This window comes from Pelobates fuscus, chromosome 12, assembly GCF_036172605.1.
Source record: "Pelobates fuscus isolate aPelFus1 chromosome 12, aPelFus1.pri, whole genome shotgun sequence".
In the NCBI taxonomy this organism is placed as follows: Eukaryota; Metazoa; Chordata; class Amphibia; order Anura; family Pelobatidae; genus Pelobates; species Pelobates fuscus.
Window position 1 is genome coordinate 134,607,995 of NC_086328.1, and position 27,162 is coordinate 134,635,156.

Sequence of the window (27,162 nt, forward strand, 5' to 3'; positions counted from 1 at the left end):
ATACAGTAAAGAATGAAAAAATATATCTCTACTCTTTATTTGCATATTAGCCCTTTCTGTTTCTTATCTGAGCTCAATTATAATGTCATTTGTTACATCCTGATTAGAAATTGACATAAAACAGAATATCTCATGAAAAAGATGAACACAAGTTATAGGTGATGTTTAATGTTTTATCAGTTTTGTAAATTCCAAAGAATCGTCAGTTGCCCTTTAAATATTCTAAATCTCTATATTTAACCACTCCGCACACATCATACACATAAAAGGTTTTTTTTTTTCAATTTTTCATTAAGTGTTATGAATAATTAACTATAATAATAAACCTTACTAAATATTCCCTCTGGTCGAGCACTGGTCTTCACCAAATAGAAACAATAAATCTCTGTGCTGCAGCTCCCTCAGTCTTTCTCAGTTGTGTAAAATATATACCTGTTTCCTTCATTGTACTGTATCAGTGCTTATAGTGTTTACATATTACAAAGTTTTTGAATAGATGTCACAGAGGACATGGGGTATTACAGAGTATATGTGTGGTCTGCAATAGCCAGTAAAGTACAAATGCCCAGTTTTAGTCGGGTAATTGTATCTTGATACTTTATAAAAAAAAAGTCAAAAAAATTATAATCTGCTGATATTTTAGGAATATTTTTTCCCCTCAAAATTTCCGCCTAACAGGGGTGGACTGCCCACTCAGGCAAATCGCTCATTGACAAAGGGCCCGTGGCAGTCAGAGGCCTAGATACACAGCCATAGCATAGCTGGGGAGATCAAAGGATCTACCCATCAAGCCTGGCATTGTATGATGAGCCTTACTCTGGCGATAGTTGCGGGCCCCTGGGGGTGTGGGGCCTTTTGATCTCTCACCTCCACCAACCTCTCCCCCTCCCTGCTGTGTGAGACCTGGCAGCACGTGTGTTCTCCCTGCGAGGTCTCTTCACTCTCCCAGAGCGGAGCAGTATGAGCACACTATGTGGGATGAGGGAAAGGATATGATATCACATTCTTTCCACTAACTTCACACATATAGAGCGTCCATATTGTGTCTGCATGTGCGATTCTTCACCAGGACAGCTTGAGTGTTTGACTTATTTTTTATTACCATCACATTTCCGCTTTAAGGGTTAAATAGCACTCAGAGTCAGTACAAGCATTTTTGCCACCCTAGGCAAAAACAAATTTGCTGCCCCATTTGCTCCACCCAATCATGCAGACTAACCCACATGCTGAGTCAAGTAGACACACACTGACCCATGCAAACTGACAAACATTCACTAACCCATGTAGACTGACACATACTGACCCATATGCACGCACTGACCCTTGCAGACACACACCTATAGACACACTGACCCATGCAGACACACACACTGACCCATGCAAACTGACACACATGCGCTAAGCCATGTAGACTGATGCACACTGACCCATATGCACACACTGATCCATGCAGACACAACCATACAGACGCACTGACCCATGCAGACACACACACTGAGCAATGCAGACACACACAATGATCCATACAGAAACACACTGACCCATACAGACACACACAATGACCCAAACAGACACACACAATGATCCATACAGAAACACACTGACCCATACAGACACACACAATGACCCATAAAGACACACACTGACCCATACAGACACATACAATGACCCATACACACAATGAGTCATACAGACACACAATGACCCATACAGACACACACACTGACCCATACAGACACACTATGACACATACAGAAATTACACACATGACATACACACACTGACCCAGACAGACATTACACAAACATACTGACTGAAGCAGACTAACACACTGTGACGAGACCAATCTCGCCACATTGCATTGGAGGAGCCTGGTTGCCCGCCTGTTGCCTCTGGACTATGGCCCCATGTTTAAAAGTCTTCCTTTCGCCTGCAGAAAAGGCTTGTTCGTGCCTTTTTGCCCGGCGGTTGGTAGATTCAATCTACCGACCTAACGCACGAATGACTGGACCACCTGGGAGCTGGAGTGTGTCGGCAATTTACCTACCAGAAGCTGCTGTTAATCACAGCTTAATTGACGAATACTGGGTGGCCTTTGTTCGCTTGCCGAACACTTGGCGACGGCCATTTTAAAGTCCCGAACGGCCAACAGTGTTCAGCGCCCAAACTATGGAACTAGAAACAGACACTTATTGGCGCGAACACCGTTGAGCCGTCAGCCTCCCTACTTCTGCCTTCGGTCATTTAACCGACTGCCTGTTCATTCGGTAGTTTATCCGTATGACCAGCATCACCCCAGATAGCCATGCCATGGAGCCTATTCGTATAACAAAAGACTATGGTAAAGACTTTGGCTCCATGGCGATTGAACTGTATGTTTGTGATCTGAGCGCCATTCGGTAATAATGTGCGCTCAGATATAAGCTATCTGGGGATAGGTAGAATGTATATGTTTTATTCATTATTTGCATCATTGTGTATTTTATTGTATTTTAGTGTTTTACTGTAACCACATGGTTAATGGAGTTTTGCCTCTGTCCTTGGAGGTAATTGGATTACTTCTCCAATTATCTCCAGGATAGAGGGGAGGGATTGTAATGTACTGTGGGAGTGTTTTAACCCTGTATGCATGTGTTTGGGAATTTTGCCATTTGTGTCCCAGTCTTCCATCTGGTCCCCTAGGGGAGTGTCCACCAGGTGGAAGACCTGCATAAATACCGGGCAGGTAGCCCACATTAAACCAGACCACTGTTTGACCCTCAACACGGAGCTCTGTCTCATTTTTGGGTGGATTTACTGTATGCTGTTAGAGACTGATTGCCAGGAGTGTAAGCCGCTTGGGTGCTTTTCCTGTTCATCTGCTAGCAGCTATAAGTGAGGTTCCGGTTCGGGAGTTTTGAGTGCTATTTTGTATGCAGTTCGGGAGTTTGGAGCATTCCCTTGTATCCAGTTCGGGAGTTTGGTGTTCTGCAGTAGTTGTGCCTGTATCTCTGGAAGGGAAAGATCTTCTAAACAGCGGTTTAACCCTTTTATGCCTAGGGGTGCCGTTACACACACATTCCATAGGCGTGCGCAGCCTATTGTAAAAGGGTGTGCACCCTAAAACACACGCCGCATATATATATATATATATATATATATATATATATATATATATATACTGCTGTGTGTGTGTAAGGGCGCTGTGTGTGTGAGGGCGATGTGTGTAAGGGTGCTGTGTGTTTAAGGAGCGCTGTGTGTGTGTGTGAGGGCGCTGTGTGTGTGAAGGCGATGTGTGCGTGAGGGCGCTGTGTGTGTGTGTAAGGGCGCTGTATGCGTGTGTATGGGTGCTTTTAGTGTGTATAGTGTGTATATGATCTAGTAATCACTCTAATTACATAACGCCGAGCCTAAATGTAGCCAAATTACAAATGAAATGTCCAATGGCTGATCAGGTTAAATTTGACTTGTGATTGTGAACCCAAAAATAGACAATAATTGATAGAAGAAAAGACGATTGATAGCTCGGGGAAGCCCATAAATATTGATTTAATTCACAGATCAAGTGAGAAGTGTCCAATCGAGGGAAAAATGACGCAGTGACGCAGTGAAAAAAAATAAACCTTTATTTGTAAATGTATATATTTAATAGTTACAATATATAAATATATATTTATATATTGCTCATTATCTTTTTCCCTCTGTTGGCTATTTCTTCTCACTTGATCTGTGAACCAAATGGCAGGAAAATGACCCTCTCTGTGCACTGCCGAATAGATACATAATATTAATATTACGTATATATTTTACAGTACACTGATTGTCCTAATTTCATGCAAGTTGGTTTGTCTAATTAATTTTCCTGAACCTTTTTCCATTAGCAAAACTTGGATGTGCCAAACCGTCATATGACTGAAATCCGTCCATCTTGATTTTTTTTTTCACTGTGCTCAATGCTAGAGAGAACACACCACAGAGCAGTATGTTAATTTTTGTTTTATTTTTCCTTTTGAGTATTTATGTTTAAACTGTAAAGAAGTTTGTGAACTCACATCCAGACTTATATGTGACACGTTATTTATTTTTATTTTCATTTTTTTTTTTTATAATTCTTTATTTTTGACATACAGGTAGGTACAACAGTGCCTGTATCGCCAAAACAGCATCAGCAGGCTCGATTTTTATGGTCATAGCAAAACAGTATTATGGCATGTTGGGTTTGTATATCTAAATTTTTTTTTAAATAAAAAAAGTAACGATTCAAGCGTTTGAGTATTAAATAACAGGCTTAATTAGTATATTTCAAAACAAGGCTTAACAGAGGAACCTGGAATAAGCTGTAACATTAAGTGTCTGTCCCTGAATGTTAGGCAGCAAAATAGTATGCAACAAGCTAATAGGGCAACACAGTGCATGCCAGGTGATTAGTAAGCAAGAGTAATACTGTAAGGTTATGGTGACTGGCATGTTAGGAGGTCAACATTGGTTAGTAATAGCATGCCTCAAAGATGACTAGCATCTGGTAGATCAATATGTGAACAGGCAGTGAAAAGTTTAAGCGTTTGCGGTAAGGTGCATGCTGTTTATGATTAATACTATTAGGTCACATCATGTGTATCTATTGGTTAAGGTTACACTTCGTTAAGGTCAGTTGGCAGAAAACAACAAATACCAGGAGAAACAAATACCACTGTGTAAGACAATGAGTAGGAAGGTGCTCAATTTTATGTTATAGTAGATGTTAAGATGAACACATATGGGTCCAAATGTCATCGGGTTGGTATCAGCATTGCGAGTGCGTTCCAGTCGCACTGTTAGGCCTAATAGTATGTGTTAGATGCTAGAGTTAGGCCTAATAGTATGTGTTATCTTATGTTAGTGCTTGTTCATTTAACATAAAAATATTACTCCCCCCCAGTGATCCCCAGAGTACTAGGTGTAGTCTAATGGTTATTGAGGCCTACTGGGTGTAGGTGCATAGGGTGAGCCTATACACAGCTATGGATCTATGGAGGTGTGTGTGACGGGCTTTTAAAATTGTGTGGTGAGTGCTTCCTTAGTGGAGGCCTCGTTTCCGATGTTTGTGCAGTTGCCTCTGGGTCGAATCCTTCAGCCATTGTCCTGCGGGGTATAATCGGCCTCCCAGTGCGGTGGTCCATGCTGCATTCCCTGTGGACCGGGAGTGTAGGGTGTAGTGTAGGAGAAAAGTATCCATGCGTGAGACGGCCCATTTAGTTGGTATTGTATACTACCAGTTATGAGTCTCTGCGTTTGGAGCATTCTCGGGCTGCTTCTGTTCTGGAGTGGTCGACCTGCCGCCATTTTGGGCTTTGCGGTCCGCCGCTTTGTTTGGTGGCCTCGGTGACCTGTGCCCCTCCAGTGCCTGTGCTGGGTCAATGCTTGTGGTCGGATTGACTCTTGGCGCTTTGTTTTGTCTCTTTGCTGTTCAACGTTTTTTGTGGGCTACGTCCGCTCTTTGTGTGGCTCCCGGCTTCTGCTGTTGGGGCGGCCATTCTTTGGTGCTTACCCAGTCTTGGGAAGAGGTTTAGTGGTTTGCCTTCAGGCAGGGTTCTGGAGGTCATGTGAGGGCCCCCAGCTTCTCCCAGAAGGAGCTGAATATGCCTCGCCAGGATGTCAGGTGCATAAATCGCTTGGAGGGTATTGTCGTGTGCGTCTCGGTTGCCCCTTTCGTGTGGTGGCCTTTGTTTGCCAGTTTGGTGCCTGTATTGTGGCTTAAAATCACTTTTTATGCTCCAGTGAGCGGGAGATTCAGAGACTTGCGTCCTCTTGGCTTTGCGGTCAGGCCATGTCCTATTTTTATTTCCATTAAGTGCTATACAATCCATCTTTGTTTTATTAGTAGAAAGAGTAACTCACATTTAAACCGGGTCCTTAAGGTCATACTATTTATTTATTTTTTCTGAGAATATATGCAATAAAGAAACACATATTAAGTAGATAAAAGGTGCTCCTGCCCAGGGTAAGAGTAGCTTAAAGCTCTGCTATAACAGTGAATGTAGCTTCTGGGAATCCCACTGTGATAACAGTAGGGTTCTGTTCTCTTTAATGGTTGTATATGAGTTTTTAAGATAACACATTTAAACCTATTTAGTTTAGAAAAACTTCGCCTGAGAGGGTATATGATAACATTATACAAATATATTCGGGGGCCAATACTAACCATTGTGTGGAAATCGATTCACAAACCGGACTTTACATAGGACATGAGGTCATGCGTTTAGACTGGAAGAAAGAAGATTTTGTCTAAAGCAAAGGAAAGGTTTTTTTACTGTAAGAACAATAAGGATGTGGAATTCTCTGCCTGAAGAAGTGGTTTAATCAGAGTCCATACAGATGTCCAAACAGCTACAAGATGCATACTTGCAAAACAGAATATTCAAGGATATAATCTTTCAATGTGGGGTAATAACTGCTTGATCCAAGGATAAATCTGACTGCCATTCTGGGGTCAAGAAGGAATTTTTCTCCTAGCTTGATGCAAATTTGGAAGTGCTTCAAACTGTTTTTTTTTTTGCCTTCTTTTGGATCAACAGCAAAAAACAAATGTGAAGAAGGCTGAACTTGATAGACGCAAGTCTCTTTTCAGCTATGTAACTATGTAACTATGTAAGATTATATGCCTTCATTAGATGCATAGTGATGCAGAATAAGAGCATAGCCTTGAAAATGTGTGAAAAGTGAAGCAAGTCAGAAAAGACAGACTGAAACTTCCAAAGAACAGTACTTAATGAGCCATAGCAACAAAGCATTAACAGGATCTCCCTAAACTATATTGTCATTGCAAATGTGAGTAACTCTACCTGCAGAGATTAATTGGAGAATCAATGACAGCAGTGAATATACTAATTTATATGTAAAACACTAAATTGTATAATGCTAGTGAAAGCGCTTGCTTTAAATAACCCAATATGGGTACAGCTGACAAGAAAGACACCTTGTGGTCTGAAACCACCCAAAACTTTTAAAATTGACTTTTGATTGACAAAACCTTGAAATGTTTTCAATATGCTATGCTATAAACTCCACTATATTGCTAATAGTTCATGTTTTTTTTTATTATTGTAGCCTTAATATTTTTACTTGTAACTTTTTTAAGAGGTAATTTATGAAATACTCTTTGTTACTGTTAACAAGACAACGATGTTCTTGAACATTCCAGATTTTTTTTCTCCAAGTTACATCTAACATTTGTTTTTTTTCTTTAATGGACCGTTGTTCCATTATTTGTATATATTTTGTTGTTTTCATAGGATACATGCAATTTCTATATGGGGGTTCTAAGGTGTGAAGAGACACGGCAGCTTTATACAGGTGATACTCAAAAAGTTAGAATATAGTGCAAAGTTCATTTATTTCAGTAATGCAACGTAATAGGGGAAACTAATATATGACATTGACGCATTACATGCAAAGCAAGATAGTTCAAGCCGTGATTTGTCAGAAGTGCGATGATTATGGCTTACAGCTCATGAAAACCCCAAATCCACAATCTCAGTAAATTAGAATATTTGAAAAGGTGCAATATGCTAGGCTCACAGTGGCTCACAGTGGCCTTTAAATGGTCTCTCAGTCTGGTTCATTAGGAATCACAATCATGGGGGAGACTGCTGACCTGACAGTTGTGCAGAAAACCATCATTGACACCCTCCATAAGGAGGGAAAGCCTCAAAAGGTAATTGCGAAGGAAGTTGGATGTTCCCAATGTGCTGTATCAAAGCACATTAATAGAAAGTTATGTGGAAGGTAAAAGTGTGGAAGAAAATGGTGCACAAGGAGTAGGGATGACTGCAGCCTGGAGAGGATTGTTAAGAAAAGGCCATTCAAAAGTGTTGGGGACTTTCACGAGGAGTGGACTGAGGCTGGAGTCAGTGCATCAAGAGACACCACACACAGACGGATCCCAGACATTTGCTTCAGATGGCGTATTCCTCTTGTCAAGCCGCTCCTGAACAACAAACAACGTCAGAAGCGTCTTACCTGGGCTAAAGAAAAACAGACCTGGTCTGTTGCTCAGTGGTCCAAAGTCCTCTTTTCTGATGTGAGCAACTTTTGCATCTCATTTGGAATTCAAGGACCCAGAGACTGGAGGAAGAATGGAGAGGCACACACTGCAAGATGATTGAAGTCCAGTGTGAGGTTTCCACAGTCTGTGTTGATTTGGAGAGCATGTCATATGCTGGTGTTGGTCCACTGTGCTTCATTAAGTCCAGGGTCAACACAGCCGTCTACCAGGAGATTTTGGAGCACTTTGTGCTTCCTTCCGCAGACAAGCTTTATGGGGATGCTGACTTCATTTTCCAGCAGGACTTGGCACCTGCCCACACTGCCAAAAGCACCAAAGCCTGGTTCAATGACAGTGGGATTACTGTGCTTGATTGGCCAGCAAACTCGCCTGACCTGAACCCCATAGAGAATCTATGGGCATTGCCAAGAGAGAGATGAGAGACATGAGACCGAACAATGCAGAAGAGCTGAAGGCTGCTATTGAAGCATCCTGGTCTTCCATAACACCTCAGCAGTGCCACAGGCTGATAGCTTCCATGCCACACCGCATTGAGGCAGTAATTGCTGCAAAAGGGGCCAAAACCAAGTACTGAGTCCATATGCATGCTTATACTTTTCAGAGGTTCGATATTGTTCTATGTACACTCCTTGTTTTATTGATTGCATGTAATATTCTAATTTACTGAGATTGTGACTTTGGGGTTATCATGAGCTGTAAGCCATAATCATCACACTTATGACAAATCACCGCTTGAACTTTCTTGCTTTGCATGTAATGTGTCTATCTCATATATTAGCTTCCCCTTTTATGTTGCATGAGGACATACAGTGTCAGTTAGATGACCAAAAGTCTCCTCTAGTGAGACTCTAGTGATGACCCAGAAGCTCCTCTAGTTGCTGTCTGGTAGACAGCATATAGAGGTGGAGATAACCCTGCAATAACTTTATCAATAACTGCAATAATTACAATTGCAGGGTTAAAGGAACAGGGGTACAGCACCCAGACCACCTCAATGAGCTGAAGTGGTATGGGTGACTATAGTGTCCCTTGAAGGTGTATGAGACCTTCATCCACTTTTATTTATTTTTTAATTCAAGAAAAGTGTTTATTGACAGAAGATTATAAACAATAATAAATAATAAACAACAATTTTATGATTAATAGCGGAGTTGTTACAGAGTATGGAAAGGCGTATTGAGGCATTAAGGAAAACATATGTCCCAGTGTTAGCATATGGGATTCTATGAATCTGCAGGTTGCCACAGGGTAGGTTGGTTACTCCCAACTCAAACGTGCAGTAAGTTGGTTGCTCATTCGCAGGCATGTCATAGTGGGGAGGGGGGAGATGATAGAAGAAAATAATATAAAATAGGCATGGAGATAGGCAGTGGCTCCGGTATCTCTGGGAGTCTGCAGCGCTTTCTATCCAACTGTGTTTTGTTCAAGGTCATGATTTTTTAGCATTGGGTCATAAGCCAGGCGAAACTGAGCAAAATTAATTGTATTCTGGATATGGTAAGTACTGTGTAGGCAAAAGGGGGCAGGGAAGTAATATTAACACAGTTCTCAAAATGAATGCCAGGGTTGCATGGGAGTCTGTACGAGCATGCCTATGGACTGTCATATTAATATATACATAGGGCCCATATTGGTGACAAATTGGCATGGGGATCTTTATGAGCATGTATGTTGATACAGGGTGTGTCTGTGTTCCCCAATCTGTCGTCACCGCTCGTCGTTAGCTCATTGGCAGTGCTACAGCAGGAGGGGGAATAGAGCTATTGAGAGGTGGCACACGGAAGAGTTCTGATTGAAGGGAGGAGCCTGCCTATGAGCCATGGTAGCGTGTAAGCCATTCCCGTCATCTGTGCTGACTAGGGATCAGGCGGTAGGGATTGAGTGTGTAAAAGTACAGGTAGATCCAAGAGAGATCGGGATGGGAGGGGGGGAGGAGAACTACAATTGGAGACAAACCAGAAACATGCATATAGTGTGTAACAATATAGGAACACATTCTCAATGTCTAAAATAACATCATTTTAACAGGTTAAAGTGACAACAACTTGATATGTTTTTCTTTTTGCCTTATACTAAATAAAGCTTAAAGCTTTGAAACATGCTTCCAGGACTTTCCAACTAGACGTATGTTAATGGATTTTGTCTTCAAGGACTCTTTTAGGCTTACTGAGGACCGGTGATTTGATGTCCATTAATATGCTAACCCAGAATGCACAAATGTCAGAGATGCACAATTCAAATTGTAAAAACGTTAGCACTATTGTAGAACAATTGCCTCAAATGAAATGTCTGAATTTTGGAATTCACGAAGAACTGAAACTGTTCTAGAAAATCAGGCAAAATAGTTTTTTTCTGATAAATATATAAAATGTTTGGTATAGTCTTTCTTTTATTTGGCTGCTGGCTATAATACATAAGCTAGCAAATGCTAATATTTGGGATATCTGTTTATATCTCATTTTAAATTAATGTGCACATATAGTCACTTAGAACAAAAATACAATGCAAGGTTAATGATGTAGGCTGACTTAGTACATCTGAAAAAGTCACAAACTATATGAATATACATTCACCAAAGAGAGAGCATCTGCCACTGGTTCCATGTTTTCAGCCCTATATCACTAGCAAACACCAGCTCTTGCGATTGTTGAGATCCTCAGTTATGTCATCCTTTACATGGTCAATATCCAGATTTTGTCAGCCTTCATTACGGCTCTAAGTGGTCGCTACATACGCTGTATATAAGCCCTCTTTAAAAGGTTCATGTTGCCATCAATATTTAGTTTTATATAAACATCTGGGAGCTTCACATGGCATAACCACCTTTATGAAGATCTGGGAAATAATTCACCTGTATATCACTCAATAATGCATTTCAGATCAGAAAAAAACGAGACAGTGGATGTTAATATATATCATGGCTTTTTTTTTTTTTTTACTGTGAACATTTTCACAATTAGTCTTGGCATTTTTTTTCTTTTACCTGTATGTTCACGTTGCCGATGACGTTTATGGAATCAGTGACTGTTATATACTAACATTGTTACATATTATCATTACACATTTTTTGTCTGTACGAATAATGTACAAATATTAGCTCACCTTTGAAACCAAATCCTTCTTCCCATAGCGGAGCTCTTTCAGCTGGGCTTGTATCCTCTTTGACTATAAAATCAAAAGACAAAACAGGTAAACGAGGCTGTATGTAAGTTTCATGCTGTACAGTTAAGTTTCTTATTTATAATAGGCTATATTTCTAAGTTTTTCTGTAAATTAACCCTTCCACTGCCACAAATGTATATGGTCCTATACCCCAGTCTCATACATGCACTACTTGGTCAGTTGCAAACAAAATTAGCTTATTGCAAAACATTTGATTTGTGTGCTTGTAGTGCAGTGGCAAAACACTGGTAACACCGGAACTTTGAGTACAGAGAGACTAACTATGTATATGCAACACTCAGCAGTACTGGTCCAGTTGTGAAAAAAGAGTTTGTTCTTGGCGTGGGAAAGGTCTTCCTGTATCTGCAGGCAGACATACTGAATGAAGCATCAAGAATTTGTATTGATTTATTTTCAGGGGAGGGGGAGGTAGTTGCGTCATTCCTTAAATGGATTATGTTTATGATAGAAATAAATCGAAGGAGGAGAGTGAATGGAGTTGGGCTAACCAACTCCCACACACTCCAAATAGGTTACTAGAGGTATATATAAGGGGCTTAACCCCAAATAATGTCAAGAAAAGAGAGAAAGATGAAAACTGAATGTGGAAAACACTCCCATGCAATGGGTGTGGACCAAATTAGTTTTCAAATATATACCTCAAAATGTGAAAGTCACATACAAAGGGAGGGGGGAAGGGAGAGGGGTTAAACCTTTATTGAGGAAACGAATACAATTGAAGTTAAAAAATTGGCCACAAAATGTGCCAATACAAAATAGGACCTAAAAGGTGGGCAAATAAAGTAGAATAAATTCTGATAAGGAGTCAAAAATTATCTCCAAAGTATAGGTGCCTGGATAAATAGGTAAACGGGGAGGGGCAGGAGAGGAAAGAGGAAATGTTCATATAAGCACTGTAAACCCATACATCCAAAGTGTTAACACAAAAGTTGTGTATACAGCACTGTATACATAAAAGTATATTTGCTTGACAAAGTTAATTTATCATAGGGAGTAAAGGGGTTGAGGTTACTGTCAAATGACAGGTATATATCGAAGTGAGTATATAGAGGGTGCGATTACATACACGTTCAAATAGTATATACCTCTGCACAAAAGCGAGGATAATGCTCCAACAACAGGAGACACAAACTTGCTGCTAAACAGCGCAGCTAGTATCCACACCTCTCCCACATACCACACAAACATCTTAAACTTGCCCTGGGCTAGCTGTCTAACTCACATCTGTGAGTGTCAAAACTAACTGCTACTTCAAGGCAGCCTCAAGATGTCCCTAACTCCCCAAGCACTACAGCATGCCAAAAATTGTATATCAAAGTCTCTCCCACCCCTTAGTAGACATGGCACATAACGAAAAAATCAGTTAATCAAAATATTTGCCCAACCGGATAGGAAGTATAAAGGTATAAGTTAGGTATTAGAATAGAGATTAGAAATTAGCATCGGCTCAAATCACTCAGTGTTTAAAGTAGATTTTTAGAGATAAGCATCGGCTCAGATAAACGCTCAACGCGCGTTTTGGCGTTTCAACACGCCTTTGTCAAGAGCTGAAAAGTGGGAAGACTGGTTGCCGGTTTTGAAGGAGAAGGTGCTCTCCCATTGGTGGAGAACCGCCAATCAGTGTACAGGGGGCGTTCCCAGGGCGCACCACGTTGGTTCCCTAGCAGGTGCCCTCCCATTGGCGGTGAACCGCCAATCAGTGTACAGGGGGCGTTTCCAAGACGCACCACGTTGTACTGATTATCTCCTCCCGTACCAGCCACTCAGGGAGAAAAGGGGAGGGGCGGGGGAGGAGAGAAGGGAAAAAAACATCAATAATCCATTTGGATCCAAAATTAAATTGTAGAAAAATATAGTGGTAAGTCCCAATATACTGTTCACACACACACTAATTATATTAGCGTTAGATAACTCCTGAGATTGATCCAAAGAGTATAATAGAGCCATATATAAAAAAGAGCCATATATAAACGGGAGATCGATGTGCAGATAGTAATTCGAAATAGTTCCAAACATAGATGTGCACAGGAGAGAACCGGTGGGGATCTCCTAAACAGTTCTAATCCAAAATTGTATTAGTTAGCTACTTGATAAATTTAGTCTTATTAGGTAAGAGCAAAATAACTCAGTATAGTACACACTGCCATCGATCTAATAGTATATTCAGTTGTGTACCCAGGTAGTCGCAATAAGATAGGTCCTATAAGGTACATATAAACTAGCTGTATATAATATATAGTGTATAGTGTGAGCGATATTCGATAGACTGGGAGAAACAGAGGTTTTGCACATATATGTCATGCAGCAATCTTAGTGACTATGAGCACAAGGTGGGCGCTCAAGACCCATAGACATCGGATAAATAGTGTTGTTTCCATATTTACTGTTATTCATACTTTTAGCAGAAAATAATAATAATAATAATAATAAAGGAAAAGCCAGTGAGGTATAGGCCAGAACTTCAATATTATATTGCCAAAATATGGGAGGAGAGAACCGAATAAATCCTGGTCAAGCATAATCCCACTAGTTATAGTGAGAGAGCACCCCTCCCCCCTCCCTTTGTATGTGACTTTCACATTTTGAGGTATATATTTGAAAACGAATTTGGTCCACACCCATTGCATGGGAGTGTTTTCCACATTCAGTTTTCATCTTTCTCTCTTTTCTATGTTTATGATAGGTTAAGCAAGAGGGTAAATGTCACCTTAAACTCAGTACAAAGCAAACAGTGCTAACTTTATCCATGTCTCCAAGCCAAATGGCCAATAATATAGTGGAATATTTGGAGATTCATTCTGCAGATCAAACTACAATTCATCCGAATTTGGGCCAATCGGGTGATAAGACAAATTCCTGAACTCCAAGACAAAATAATAATAATAATAATAACAAAGTATTTAACCAGGAAAGGTACATTCGGATTACTCTGGTTTTCAAGTACGTCCTGGAGATGTTACTTTAGCCCAACATCCAGGGGTTGTTACTATTAGCCAATTTAATGGTACTCATTTTATCTACCTCGGAAGGATGAAGGTACGTCCTGGGGATGTTACTTTAGCCCAACATCCAGGGGTTGTTACTAATGTTGCCAAACCAAAAAGCAAGCAAAATGTGCAATAGATGAGTATTTTCATTTTGATTCGTGTTTCAGAATTCCACCCATGGAGCTAAAAAAAATGCTAATTGATGGGGAAAAGGATGATTTACAGCTACGGGACAGCCACTTAATGTTGGTTTTATTCACAGATCAACTGAGAAGTGATCAAAAGAGGGGAAAAAGGAGGAACAGTAAGACATTCTAGATTTATATAGGTATATTATTATTATTATCGCCATTTATATAGCACCAACAGATTCCGTAGCACTTTACAATATTATAAGAGGGGATGTAACTATAAATAGGACAATTACAAGAAAACTTACAGGAACAATAGGTAGTTGAGGATCCTGCTCAAACAAGCTTACAATCTATAGGAGGTGGGGTATAAAACACAATAAGACAGGGAATATCAATCAAATAAGGTGGGAGTGAATCAGAGTTGTCCTTTAAGAGAGAGCAGGAGACAGGTATGTGAGGTAGAGGTTAGTCTGGGAGGCCATAAGCTTTCCTAAAGAGATGGGTTTTAAGGCACTTCTTAAATGATTGAAGACTAGGGGAGAGTCTAATGTTGGAAGGCAGACAATTCCATAGGAAGGGAGCCGCCCACGAGAAGTCCTGCAAGAATGAGTTGTCCGTACACTGGCGAGCTGCGGACAGGAGAAAGTCACGTGCAGATTGGAGAGATTGAGAAGGGGAATACCTATGGATCTGTGAAGAGATATAAGAGGGGCAAGAATTGGTCAATGCTTTATAGGTATGGGTTAGCACTTTGCATTGACTCCTATAGGATACAGAAAGCCAATGTAAGGACTGACTGTGAGGTGTGAGAGGACCGACTAGAGAGGAAAATCAGTCTGGCGGCAGCACTCATTACAGATTGAAGTGGGGCAATAGGGTTTTTGGGAACACCAATTAGGAGAGGCTTACAATAATCCATTACTAGAGCATGGACAAGCTCCTTGGTAGCATCTTGTGTAAGAAAGGGGTGGATGCGGGCTTTGTTTTTTAAGATGTAATCTACAGGACTTGGTAACATGCTGGATGTGAGGCTCAAAGGTGAGGCCAGAATCAAGTATGGCACCAAGACAGCAGGCTCGCAAGGATGGACTGATGTGGATACCACTAATTTTAAGGGAAAACGAAAGAGGAGTATCAGTATTAGGAGGAGAAAACATGAGGAGCTCAATTTTAGAGAGACTTAGTTTCAGAAAGTGAGAGGACATCCAGTAAGAGATGGAAGAAAAGCAAGCAGTGACACGTTACAGGAAAGCATGGGAGAGGTCCGGGGAGGAGAGATATATCTAGGTGTCATCAGCGTACAGGTAGTAGTGGAATCCAAATGAGGTAATACATAGTATATAATTAATAAATATAAATGATAGATTTGTTTTACTGATCCTTCTATTATCTTTTCTCACTTAATCTGTGAACCAAAGGCTTGAAGGGCTGCAATGGCCATGGACCAAAGCCACCTGGGCAGATTATTGACATGCACGGCTGACACTACCAGTGCATTTGCCCAAACCGGGTAGCCTTATGCTCCATGAACAAACCTCCATATAATTACAATTTGATTTGCCATGTTTTTTTATATTATTTGCCCACTAGCTAGTTGATTGCACTGCCATTGGGTAAATAGTACTAGCTTTTTGATTGGGATTGATCGGTTATAAATGTGCATTCTGACAGATGCATTCTGTCTTATTTTTGTTTCAAGCTGGTGTTCGGAAAATATTCCAGATCTATACTTTGTAAAAGGTTCAAAACCGTTCAAAAAAACATTGAATGCTTCCAGCAGACAGGTGCAGATTTCATCAGTTTGACCAGGTTCCAACCTTAAACGACTTTGGAAAATATGAGAATTGCTAGACACAATTCAGGCTTTAGAGAAAAAAAAAACATGTCCCACATTGGATATTTTTTGAGCTGCAGAAATGTCCATGCTAACCACCAAACATTCCATATAATCCAATTTTTTTTTGAAAAATAAAATAAACAAATACTGGAACCTTTCAATACAGATGTTGCCCAAGGCAATAACATGATACATTTATAATTCTCTTTCAGAAAGAAAGCAAAACTGTATTCAGGTGAATTTACTAAACATGGAATTGCAAAGAACCGACAAGGAAGGTCACACAAGTGTAAAATAACAAAACTTGGAAAAAAGCTAAATTGTATCTTTCTTCTGAGTTTACTATTTTACCACGAAAAAACGAATTTCCTTGTTTTTTCTTAAGAATTCTACCATACAGGGTTGCCACCAGAACTCTTGGAGCCCCTTGCAAATCTATTGTCATCTTCCCACCCAAGGCTTACTAGAAGACACAATTGTCCCCGTACAGACCTATACACACATATATACAAACACATATATACATACATGCACATACCATATATAGAGCCACATACACAAAGATACACACTGTCACACATATACACAAACAAATGCACAAGCATATACACACTGTCAAACACATGCATTCATACACACACATATACATACAAACAAAAAATGCACAAGCATATTAACACGGCCACACAAAGACACTCAATGCCACGTACATATATTTTGACACACACTCACAAACAATATTCACACATATCAAGTCTGACGCATATACACAAATATCAAGCTTTGTATTAGTCACCCTCCTCTTTGCCTACCTTGGTGCTGGAGGAAGTTGACTTTCCTGGGGTCCATTAGGACCGCAGGCACTGCTGGGCTCTTATTGCTAAATTCACGCAACTTCCTTCTAGCATTGGGAGGAAGTGATAGGACATTGTTGCCTACCAGTTCTGCTGCACAGAAGAGCAATACAGATCTTGAAGGGGTCTAAGTCACCTTAAATTAGTGATAATTGCTTGTTGAGAAATGTATATCCTCCCATATAGTTCTAGTAGGCTCTGGGGCAGAACCGGACCCTGTAATGGTACACAGGTTGTCACACCCTGATGGTGGCCCTGCTAACATATAGGACAAATTGCAGATTTTAAAAAAAACTTGTTAATTTGAAATAGTACCATTTCCATCCAGAAAGTAAACCAACACTGCATAAACTAAAAAATGCTAAATATTTTAATTACTGTTAACATATGGAATTGTTTACAGAAGTCTTCATAACTGATTACACGTAAACAGGAGAAATTGGTATTTTATTGAAACATTTGGATTATTGCTGCTGGTTACACTTACCTCTTCTGCACGTAGGCCACAAAGCTTGTTTCCTGATAATAATTTGTTTTTTAGGCTTTTATTCTAGAAAGAGAAATAAATAGTTTTCATTACGAAGTGTTCAAAGATCCTGTCACAGCATGAGAATGTTCTGAATTTATTATGTAAATAAGAGAAGAACGCACACAAAATCGAAACATGCTCATCTTGAATACAATTACGCACATGTTATCGCATTTGTTTCACTCAAAATATTTATACCAGAAATCCCATGAGTTCTATTAAACTAGTAAAATAGAGAAATAAAAAAATACCTTTTAAATACAATAAGGGATTCAAGATAAATTCATGGAAAAATGTATAATTAAAACAAACACAAAAGCTCAGAATTTAAACCTAGATATCTAAAAAAAGCTCTAAAATATTGCCAGAAAATAACTTGCTTAGAGAGAGTAATGAGTGCATAGTTTATACTTCCTGCAATATTAGCTGACACTATTACTGGACAAAAATAACCGGGGATATGTTAACTTGGGGGAACACTAGATGGCAAAAAGATCCAGCCTGAGGATAAATATTATAGACCTGCAACATATGTTGTCCCAAAGGGATACCGTAGGCCCCAAAACAACTTAAGCTGAATTAAGCAGTTTTGGTGAATATCGTCACTGCTCAATTCTCTGCCATCTAGGAGATAAATCCCTTTTGATTCTGTTTTGATTCTGATTCTTCAGCTCTAGCCACATATTACCTGGCACAAAAACTGTAGTGTTTCTTTAGGTCATTGGAAAACATCTGACCTGTAAAATGCCATGTCCCTGAGCTAAAACTATAACATGTTCTATGAATTGTGTTATGACACCAAATATTTGAAAGAATTCAGTATATTAATAAACTCAATTTGTGAACTTCACATCTGTTGTATGGACCTCACATTGTGCTACGGTAAGCCTGTACCCACAGCAGGAGCCTCAAACGTACTTCATTAAACCTATACTCCCTGCATTAAAAACCCACACACTGTGTTGTATAATAATAGGGAACACATGGGATGTAACTAAAAAACCTCCATTTGTTTAAAAATACATAGGGATTAAGGAGAGAGCGCAGGTAACTTGTTTTTCTTTGGTTTTTACTATATGTTGGGGCTGATGTGTACTGTAGTCATTGCAGCCGCCAAGTGATGGGAGTGAGCGCAGGACTTTTCTTTCTGCATTTGTATCAATTTTTTGTATTACCCAGCCTTGTTACAATGCAGCCGCCCATCCCATGTGTTCCCTATTAAGGGTTAATCATGTATAGGGGTGTATATAAAAAATACCCCTTTCTGTCTCATTAGAGATTTTTGCCAGAAGCTCAAGGAAGCAAGGTGAATGGTTAGAGTTAGGACCCACCTAGGGTGGTCTGCCTTGACGTTGGCAGGTGGGCTTATCCTCTCATGGCCATTAGAGGTAACTAAAAAAAAACTCCATTTGTTTAAAAATACATAGGGATTAAGGAGAGAGCGCAGGTAACTTGTTTTTCTTTGGTTTTTAATAACCATTTCAAAATATTGGCAAATGTATCAATATCTTTGTATTACCTCCATTTTCCAAAAATGGGAAAAACTAATCGCCATATTATATACAACCAAAATTTACTCAAAAAGAGTGTGGGAGAGAAAATAAGAGAAGGAACGGGAGAGAAATATATATAAAAATTAATATACATGTTATACATCAATTATATAAAATTTAAAATGTCTCTGTCATTATAAGTAGACATGAAAAATATCCAATTCAACATATAGCTAAAATCTGCACCAATAATGTATACAGATTTAACACAAATTTTAATAATATTCCTTAGAGACTCCATTGGAAACTTATTACGTAAAAAAATATATATAAATATAGTAACATTTAGATCCCCTTATTCCTTTTTTGTAAAAATTCTAAATTCGTTTCCATTTATAAAAAGTGACATATTTCAAAATCGTTATTAAGACGGAATGGTAGTAATGTTCCTAAATAAAAAATCCATCTCATCTCACATTGACCCATCTTCTTAATGAAATCCTCCCCCTTCCAATTTGTCTTAATTAGTTGAATACCCATAAAATGGAGTGAGTTCTTGGTTATGTTTCTGTTTAAAATGCAATGAGAGACTTTGTTTCTCAAATCAGTTCTTTATGTTTCGAACATGTTCTTGTATTCGATTCTAAAGGGTTCTAGCAGTTCTGCCCACCTATCCTAAGCCACATGTACAAATTATTAAATAAATAACTTTTTTAGAGTGGCAGGTGATCGGGTTCTTAATACAGTATTTTTCTGTGTCTCTCTAAGGGGTTGTAAATTTGTTTAAAAATCTTTTTTTGTTTCCCGTATTCCTACAGGCCCCACATATCCCATATCCATAGAAGCCAATCGGTTCATTGAACATACTGTGTTTGCTTGCTGTATGTCTAATATGGTTCCGTACCAAGCTGTCCCTCAAATTTGGTACTCCTCTGTACACAATTTTGGGTCTCTCGGTGAGAACTGTATTTCAAATGTCATCTTTTCTTAAAATGGGCCAATATTTGTATAAAATATTTTTAAAAATCTGACTTTTACAGTTAAAATCACATATAAAAGCTACTACCTGAATTAGCATGTCAAATCATGCTAATTCCACCTTAATAGGGTTAGGATTAGTTTTTTCCCATTTTGGGAAATGAAGGTAATACAAAGATATTGATAAATTTGCCATTATTTTGAAATAGGTATGAACTGAAGGTTCCAAGTGAAGTGAAGAGGTACAGTGTCACCATACAACACACATGTTGTTGTGATTTGAGCCTGTCCTCTTGAGGCTCTCATCCATGTGAGTTGGCAACCTCCAACTTATATACTATAGCACTTTGTTGTATGGACTTTCTCTTTTTATTCATGTATATACATCTATTGAGTTTTGACTACATTTGGAGCAAGTGTAACCCCTTGTCTAAATCAGCGGTCCACTTTTGCAGTTAGTATATGTTTGGGTTTTTTACCTTTAACACTACTACTGTGTTTTGTGTATACTGAATATTTTGTAGTGGGTGAGAGAGATACTCAATAGAGTGTACAGCAACTTTTAAAAAATATTTTATTCTATTTTTACACACCGAAGGGCACTACACACAGTTATTTGCTTTGATTCATCATAAGACACGCTCATGCTATTTTCAGGGCACTTAGACTCTGCAGGGATCACTGAAACAGTACTCCCTGCAGAATCCGTCCCCGGTGAACCGGCCAGGCTGATTGCAATTAATGAGCATGATGGATAAGGAAATAATTTTCATTTACATTTACGATTTATCCTGTTAGCAAACTAACTTTTATTCAAACTAAATAAATGTAAAAAACAAAACAAATATACTTAAAGGGACACTGAAGTCACCCAGACTACTTCAGCTCAATTAAGTGGTCTGGGTGCCAGGTCCCTCTAGGGTTAACCCTGCCTGCTGTAAACATAGCAGTTTCAGAGAACTGATATGTTTACATTTGGGGTTAAGCCAGACTCTAGTGGCTGTCTTCCTGAAAAATGCTTTCCTATGGACACTTTGAATGCACGCGCGGCACTGCCGCGCATGCACATTCCGCTCTGCTGACGTCAGACGGGGGAGCTGACGTCGGCGGGGGAGGAGAGGTAAGGGAGCCCGGCGGTAAAAGAAGGTGAGTAACTTAAGGGGTTTTAACCCCTTCAGCACCACGGGAGGGGGACCCTGAGGGTGGGGGCACTCTCAGGGTACTATAGTGTCAGGAAAACCGATTTGTTTTCCTGACACTATAGTGATCCTTTAAAAAAAATATCTCCCAATTACATACTGAAATACAGACTGCATTACGGTTGTAAAATATGTAAAGGACAAACCTTGCTGAATTCATGCTTGCTTCACTTTAACTATGACCTGATTACAATCAGTAACAAAATCCTTATGACGCAAATTGGTTAATTACACATTTACAAGTGAGGAAGTAGTTGAAACAAGTATTCCACCCATTTGAAAGGGAAAAGCACCTGCCAAAGCCCTGCTGTCACCTTATTCATGTCATCAAGGTAATAAATGTCTGCGGACAAGGTGTTTCATGATAGTTTTAAATCCCATGCATAGAAATTGACAGATATATTTCTAAACAGGGGCTGTCGTTGTTGGATGAGTTAGATGCTTAAAAGGCCATCCCATAGAGTAATGTGCAGTGAGAGAGACCTTATGCATTATGTCACACTTATATATTGTACCAATGGTTGAGCAATGTATTGGAACATAGTGATTTACCATGTAATCTCGAATTCACAGCTTACGAACTAGATGAATGCAAATTGTGGTGAATATGTTCTTATGATTAATGTGACAAAAGGGAAGGCAAGCCACGGATCACCTTAAGTTTATAGACATTCAACATTTGAGTCAGCCTTGGGGATTGATAAACAGCAGAAGTATAATAATTAAAATGGGAAACATAGAGAATCGACATGGAAAATTATACATTTTAGCCAAAAATAGTAAATGAAGAAAAATATTTAATTTGGAGATTTTTATCAATTCATCTGGTTGTTACTTACAATGTAGAATTCCCTACTATCTCAACAAAGTTCCCCAAATTCCCTGATAGTGAGGAATTTTCTCTGTCAGGCCTTTTCCCTTGCCATGGCCTTATATATCAATTTGCAACTCTTTGTATTTCTCCTTGTCCACAAACCAGCTGGCGAGTAGCCCCAATGAATGATACAAGACAATGCAAGGTTCAAAGTGACTTCTGAGCCTTTTATGAGCTGTGTAACAGTTTATGTTCAAGAGGAAACAGGTTTGGTCTTACAAGCATTATCCAATCCTAACAAAATCATCTATCTTATCTTAACATCTTAACCCATAGCAAGCTTGAAGGTGTAACTTCATGTTCGGACCTCGCACAAAGCTAAGTTTCACTATAACTACGCACTTCAAATTAATATGCATGCGCACTACGAATTAAAGATATTTACTACTCGGTTCTAAATTCCACATTACTATGCAGTTATGATCTAAGGGAGAAAAACAGGAAATAAGGCCGACAGACAGAAGAATACAGGATATACCACCTATCACTTGATACACAATGTTCTACGGCTCTTAACACCTATTACTGGTTACATGATATTATACAGCTCTTTATTGTCTAGGGGTATATTCACTAAGCATTGGATATAGATAAAGTATATAATTGCAAATAGCTGACATGTTAAACAATTTCAAACAGACTGGCCGGCCGGTCATCTGTATCTTAAGTACTTTTGTTTGACCTGTACATTGTTTAACCCCTTAAGGACACATGACATGTGTGACATGTCATAATTCCCTTTTATTCCATAGGTTTGGTCCTTAAGGGGTTAAAGTGTGTAGTTATAGTGAAATGTAGCTTTGTGCGAGGTCCGAACATGAAGTTACACCTTCAAGCTTGCTATAGGTTAAGATGTTAAGATAAGATAGATGATTTTGTTAGGATTGGATAATGCTTGTAATGACCACCCCTGTTTCCTTTTAAACATAAACTGTTGCACAGCTCATTAAACGCTGAGAAGTCACTTTGAACCTTGTCTTGTATCGTTCATTGGGGGCTCCTCACCAGCTGGTTTGGGAACAAGGAGAAATACAGAGAGAAAATTCCTCACTATCAGGGACCGTAGACTGGGCATCCTCTGGTCAATCTTGGTCAGTAACTCTACATATTTCGTTATTAATAGTTATATTATGTTTTAAAGAGGAAGACAATCAACTATAGCAGTCTGAAAAGCCAATGATCTCTTTCTAATATCATGCGTTGCATGTGTTGCTATTCGTGTTTTTCTACCTTTGCATCTTACAGTTGTCTCTACTGAGGACTAAACAGGGTAATTGTACAGCTGGTCTCACTACATGCAGCATTCAGACCATTGAGTGAATAGCAAACGGCTTTACGATTTCTATGTAATTTATGTGTTTGTTCTCTAGTCAGAAGCCGGTTTTAGTTGGCATTGTGACAAACTAATGCCAGTGACAGCTAGTGGAAAGCATTTTGTTGTTACTTTACTGTGATATCAATTTAAACAAGTTTTGACTCCAGTGAATTGGTCTTTACACTTGTGCTTTGTAAAATGTTCTCTTTTAGTTACACACTAACAAAGGCTTTAGAAAGACTATATTATATATAGGCCATGTTAAATATATACCGGAGTTTTTATGTAAAAGCAGGCATTTTATTTAGTAGACCTGGAGATTTGTTTTGCGACAATCTACAATTAATCCAAATGTGTGTCGATTATGTCAATGATTGAATAGTTTCAATGTTTTATTCACTAGCGTGAATTCCAGAGAAGTTACAGTACCCTTTTATGGCCATATATATATGTCTCACATTTTTCCATCTGTCTCTATAGCGATGAAAACATATGGTATTCTATATTTAAATAGGAATGCTCTTTAAATTCTTTTTTTTCTTAATCGTTTGCATTCCAAATATTCATATGAATATAAAGGAAACATCTGCTTTTCAAACTCTAAATGCACTTGCTATGTTTAATCCACAAGGTATATTAAGTTTCTTAGTTAACTGTCTACACATTTATTTTGCATAATTGTATATATTATTCAAAAATGAAAAAAATTAAAAACTGTTGCCATATGTTTTGTAGTTAGTTAAAATAATTACTTGTATGGGTTAAAGGAAGACTATATTGTGCAAAGCATGAAGGTGACGAGCATCATTTCACAGAGTCAAACTCTAGTGGCGGTCTGGTCTTATCACTGCCATGTAAACATTGCATTTTCTCTAAAACAGGGTTAAGGAAACAGGGACACTGCACCCAAACCACTTGAATGTGATAAGGTGGTCTAGGTGCGTACAGTGTACCTTTAAATATAAATAAATTTTAAAAACGTATTCAACTGAAGAAATAAAAAATTGTAATAGAAATTTACCAAAATGGAATTTGAATCTAAACAAAAATGTTAATGAGTAATTTGAAATATTCCTATAACTGGACAAGAAACAAGAATCTCTACCCATGCATAGTAACCCTTAGACGAGTGGTTCCCAACCCAGTTCCCATTCTAGAATTTAGACACTTCCCAAGTGTGCTCCCTTTGGAAACTGAGAAAATCTGGATTGCAGGTGTATCTTGAAGACTGGTTGGGAGCCATGTCTTTAGGTTTTCCAGGCCTCCCAACCATTCAATTTTTGGAACATTCTCAATTTTCTGGGTTCTGTCATGTTGTCCCCTTTTTGTGATTACCAGGGAAATGTCCCCAACAAGCCCTGCATTAGTACATCATTAGGCATGCTTGTGCTATGTTCAGAGCAATATGACCCTGCAGGGATCACTGAAATAGTGCTCCCTGCATGGTCTGACCTCGGTGGGCTGGCCTCACATGATTGGCATTCATGCCAGGCTGACTTGCAAGTAATTTGGCCGGACCAGCCCCCCTTTCTTGGTGGGTCTTCCCCCTTTTATCAGAGGCAGCAACACATTCTTGTTATTGGCCTGTCCCCTTCTCTTCCCTTCCCCCCACTTCTTAGGATGCTGGAGGGGTGCGTTGTCTCTCTTCAATCCTTTACAGCAATTCTAAATATGTAAACCAACTATTTATAATAGCAGATGTACCCAAACGGATAAAGCAGGACAAAAGGTTGCTTCCAAAACAAAAGATTTTGTGTGTGTGTGTGTGTGTGTATATATACCTTATATACAGAAATGGATGACAAATATTGATCTTATCTCATCTCTTTTGATAAACTGGTTTCAAAGCAAGCACATATAAACCTCTATAACTATGGGTATTTCGAATGCATTCAGAACCCTGCCAGGGAAAGCTATTTGTTACGATAAGAATAATTTAATATGCCAATAGAGCTTATGCATTGCATTACCTTGCATTTGTTATATATTCCTCATTTAATTTACACTTTGATATATGTAAAATCTCTTGTATTTGAACTTTCGTGGCCATTTAAATAGTGAAAGATGTTGCAGTGTAGCAGTTTTCTAACTCATTCAGGCTGTGCTCGTTGTAGTGATTTACTAGTAATGTATCAGAGTACGGATTGAAGCTGCGGATATGCTTCATATTATTGGTAATGGCCTGCTGACTGAAAACACGTTTTTTTCTGGGGGTTTTTTTATTTGCCATGGGACAGAGTAGAGACTGTTTTCAATAAACATTTCCAGCAGAAACATGACATTTTTATGTTATAGATTATATTAACGCTGTAAAATGAATATGGTGGTTCTGCAAGATGTGGTTGTAGTTCTGCATATGGGAATTCAGAAATAAAATGCATAAACTACATTTATGACAATAACTTTCCTTGTAAATATAACATTATGATAATCATAGAAATGCAAGAGTAGCAATGTCAGTAAAAACATTAAAACTACAGCAAAAGTGAGACAGATTGCAATATTTACAATGTTAACAAATATTGAAATATTAATACAGCATTCTGGACAAAGGTTTTCAAAATAAAACTCAGCAACATCATATGTGGTACATGGCTCTGCTTAGTGATACATTGCTCTGTTTAGTGATACATGTCTCTGTTTAGTGATACATGGGTCTGTTTAGTGGTACATTGCTCTGTTTAGTGATACATGGCTCTGTTTAGTGGTACATTGCTCTGTTTAGTGGTACATGGTACTGTTTAGTGATACATGGCTCTGTTTAGTGATACATGGCTCTGTTTAGTGATACATGGCTCTGTTTAGTGATACATGGCTCTGTTTAGTGATACATGGCTCTGTTTAGTGGTACATGGTACTGTTTAGTGATACATGGCTCTGTTTAGTGGTACATTGCTCTGTTTAGTGGTACATGGTACTGTTTAGTGATACATGGCTCTGTTTAGTGATACATGGCTCTGTTTAGTGATACATGGCTCTGTTTAGTGATACATGGCTCTGTTTAGTGATACATGGCTCTGTTTAGTGGTACATGGTACTGTTTAGTGATACATGGCTCTGTTTAGTGATATACGGGTCTGTTTAGTGATACATGTCTCTGTTTAGTGATACATGGGTCTGTTTAGTGATACATGGTACATTGTACTGTTTTGTGATACATGGCAGTGTTTAGTGGTACATGTAATTGTTTAGTGATACCTGGCTCTGTTAAATGGTATATGGCACTGTTTTGTTAAGTCAGATTCATGTACCCATAAGTAAGTACTAGTTACATTTCAGAGGTTAATGGTATTTGCTAGGAAATATTGTTACAAAGTAGACTCTTTGGATGAAAGTATGATGAATGCTACTTGGTTGAAAACACTTGTCACAGGTGGTCTGTGGCTAGTAAAATGATAACAAATGCTGGTCTATTGCAAGTTAATTTAAGAGGTACCTTTTGTTATGTGTTTATGGTTCCAGAAGAACCCTGGTGCTGTCCCATGGTAGGTGGACTTAAGATTAAGCCCCTACATAGAGTTTAGTGACAATAATTATACCCAAATAGGTTTGAAGCGGATATATTAATCGTGGAAGATGAACTTTCACTGTAGTTATATCAGAGGGGACAGCAGATTGGTGTCAAAATATTCAAAAACATTTTGACTCCCAGGGACTCCTTGCACCATAACTACTACTATATGATGTAGCGGTTTTGATGCTAACACCAACACTTTAATAAAATCTTACAGTTTGGGTTGATTATAATTGTTAAAG

The 27,162-nt window shown here is 38.9% G+C and overlaps 1 protein-coding gene across 1 annotated transcript in view; it reads right to left on the bottom strand.

The window, feature by feature from the left end:
* The window catches only part of LUZP2 (leucine zipper protein 2), a 480,236-nt gene that overhangs the window by 161,576 nt on the left and 291,498 nt on the right, over window positions 1-27,162 (bottom strand). The window contains exons 6-7 of the mRNA XM_063438820.1: window positions 17,506-17,568; window positions 11,126-11,188 (exon numbers count right to left, since the gene is read on the bottom strand). Of these exons, the coding sequence (XP_063294890.1) occupies window positions 11,126-11,188; window positions 17,506-17,568 (126 nt within the window). The remainder of the gene's footprint in view (window positions 1-11,125; window positions 11,189-17,505; window positions 17,569-27,162) is intronic.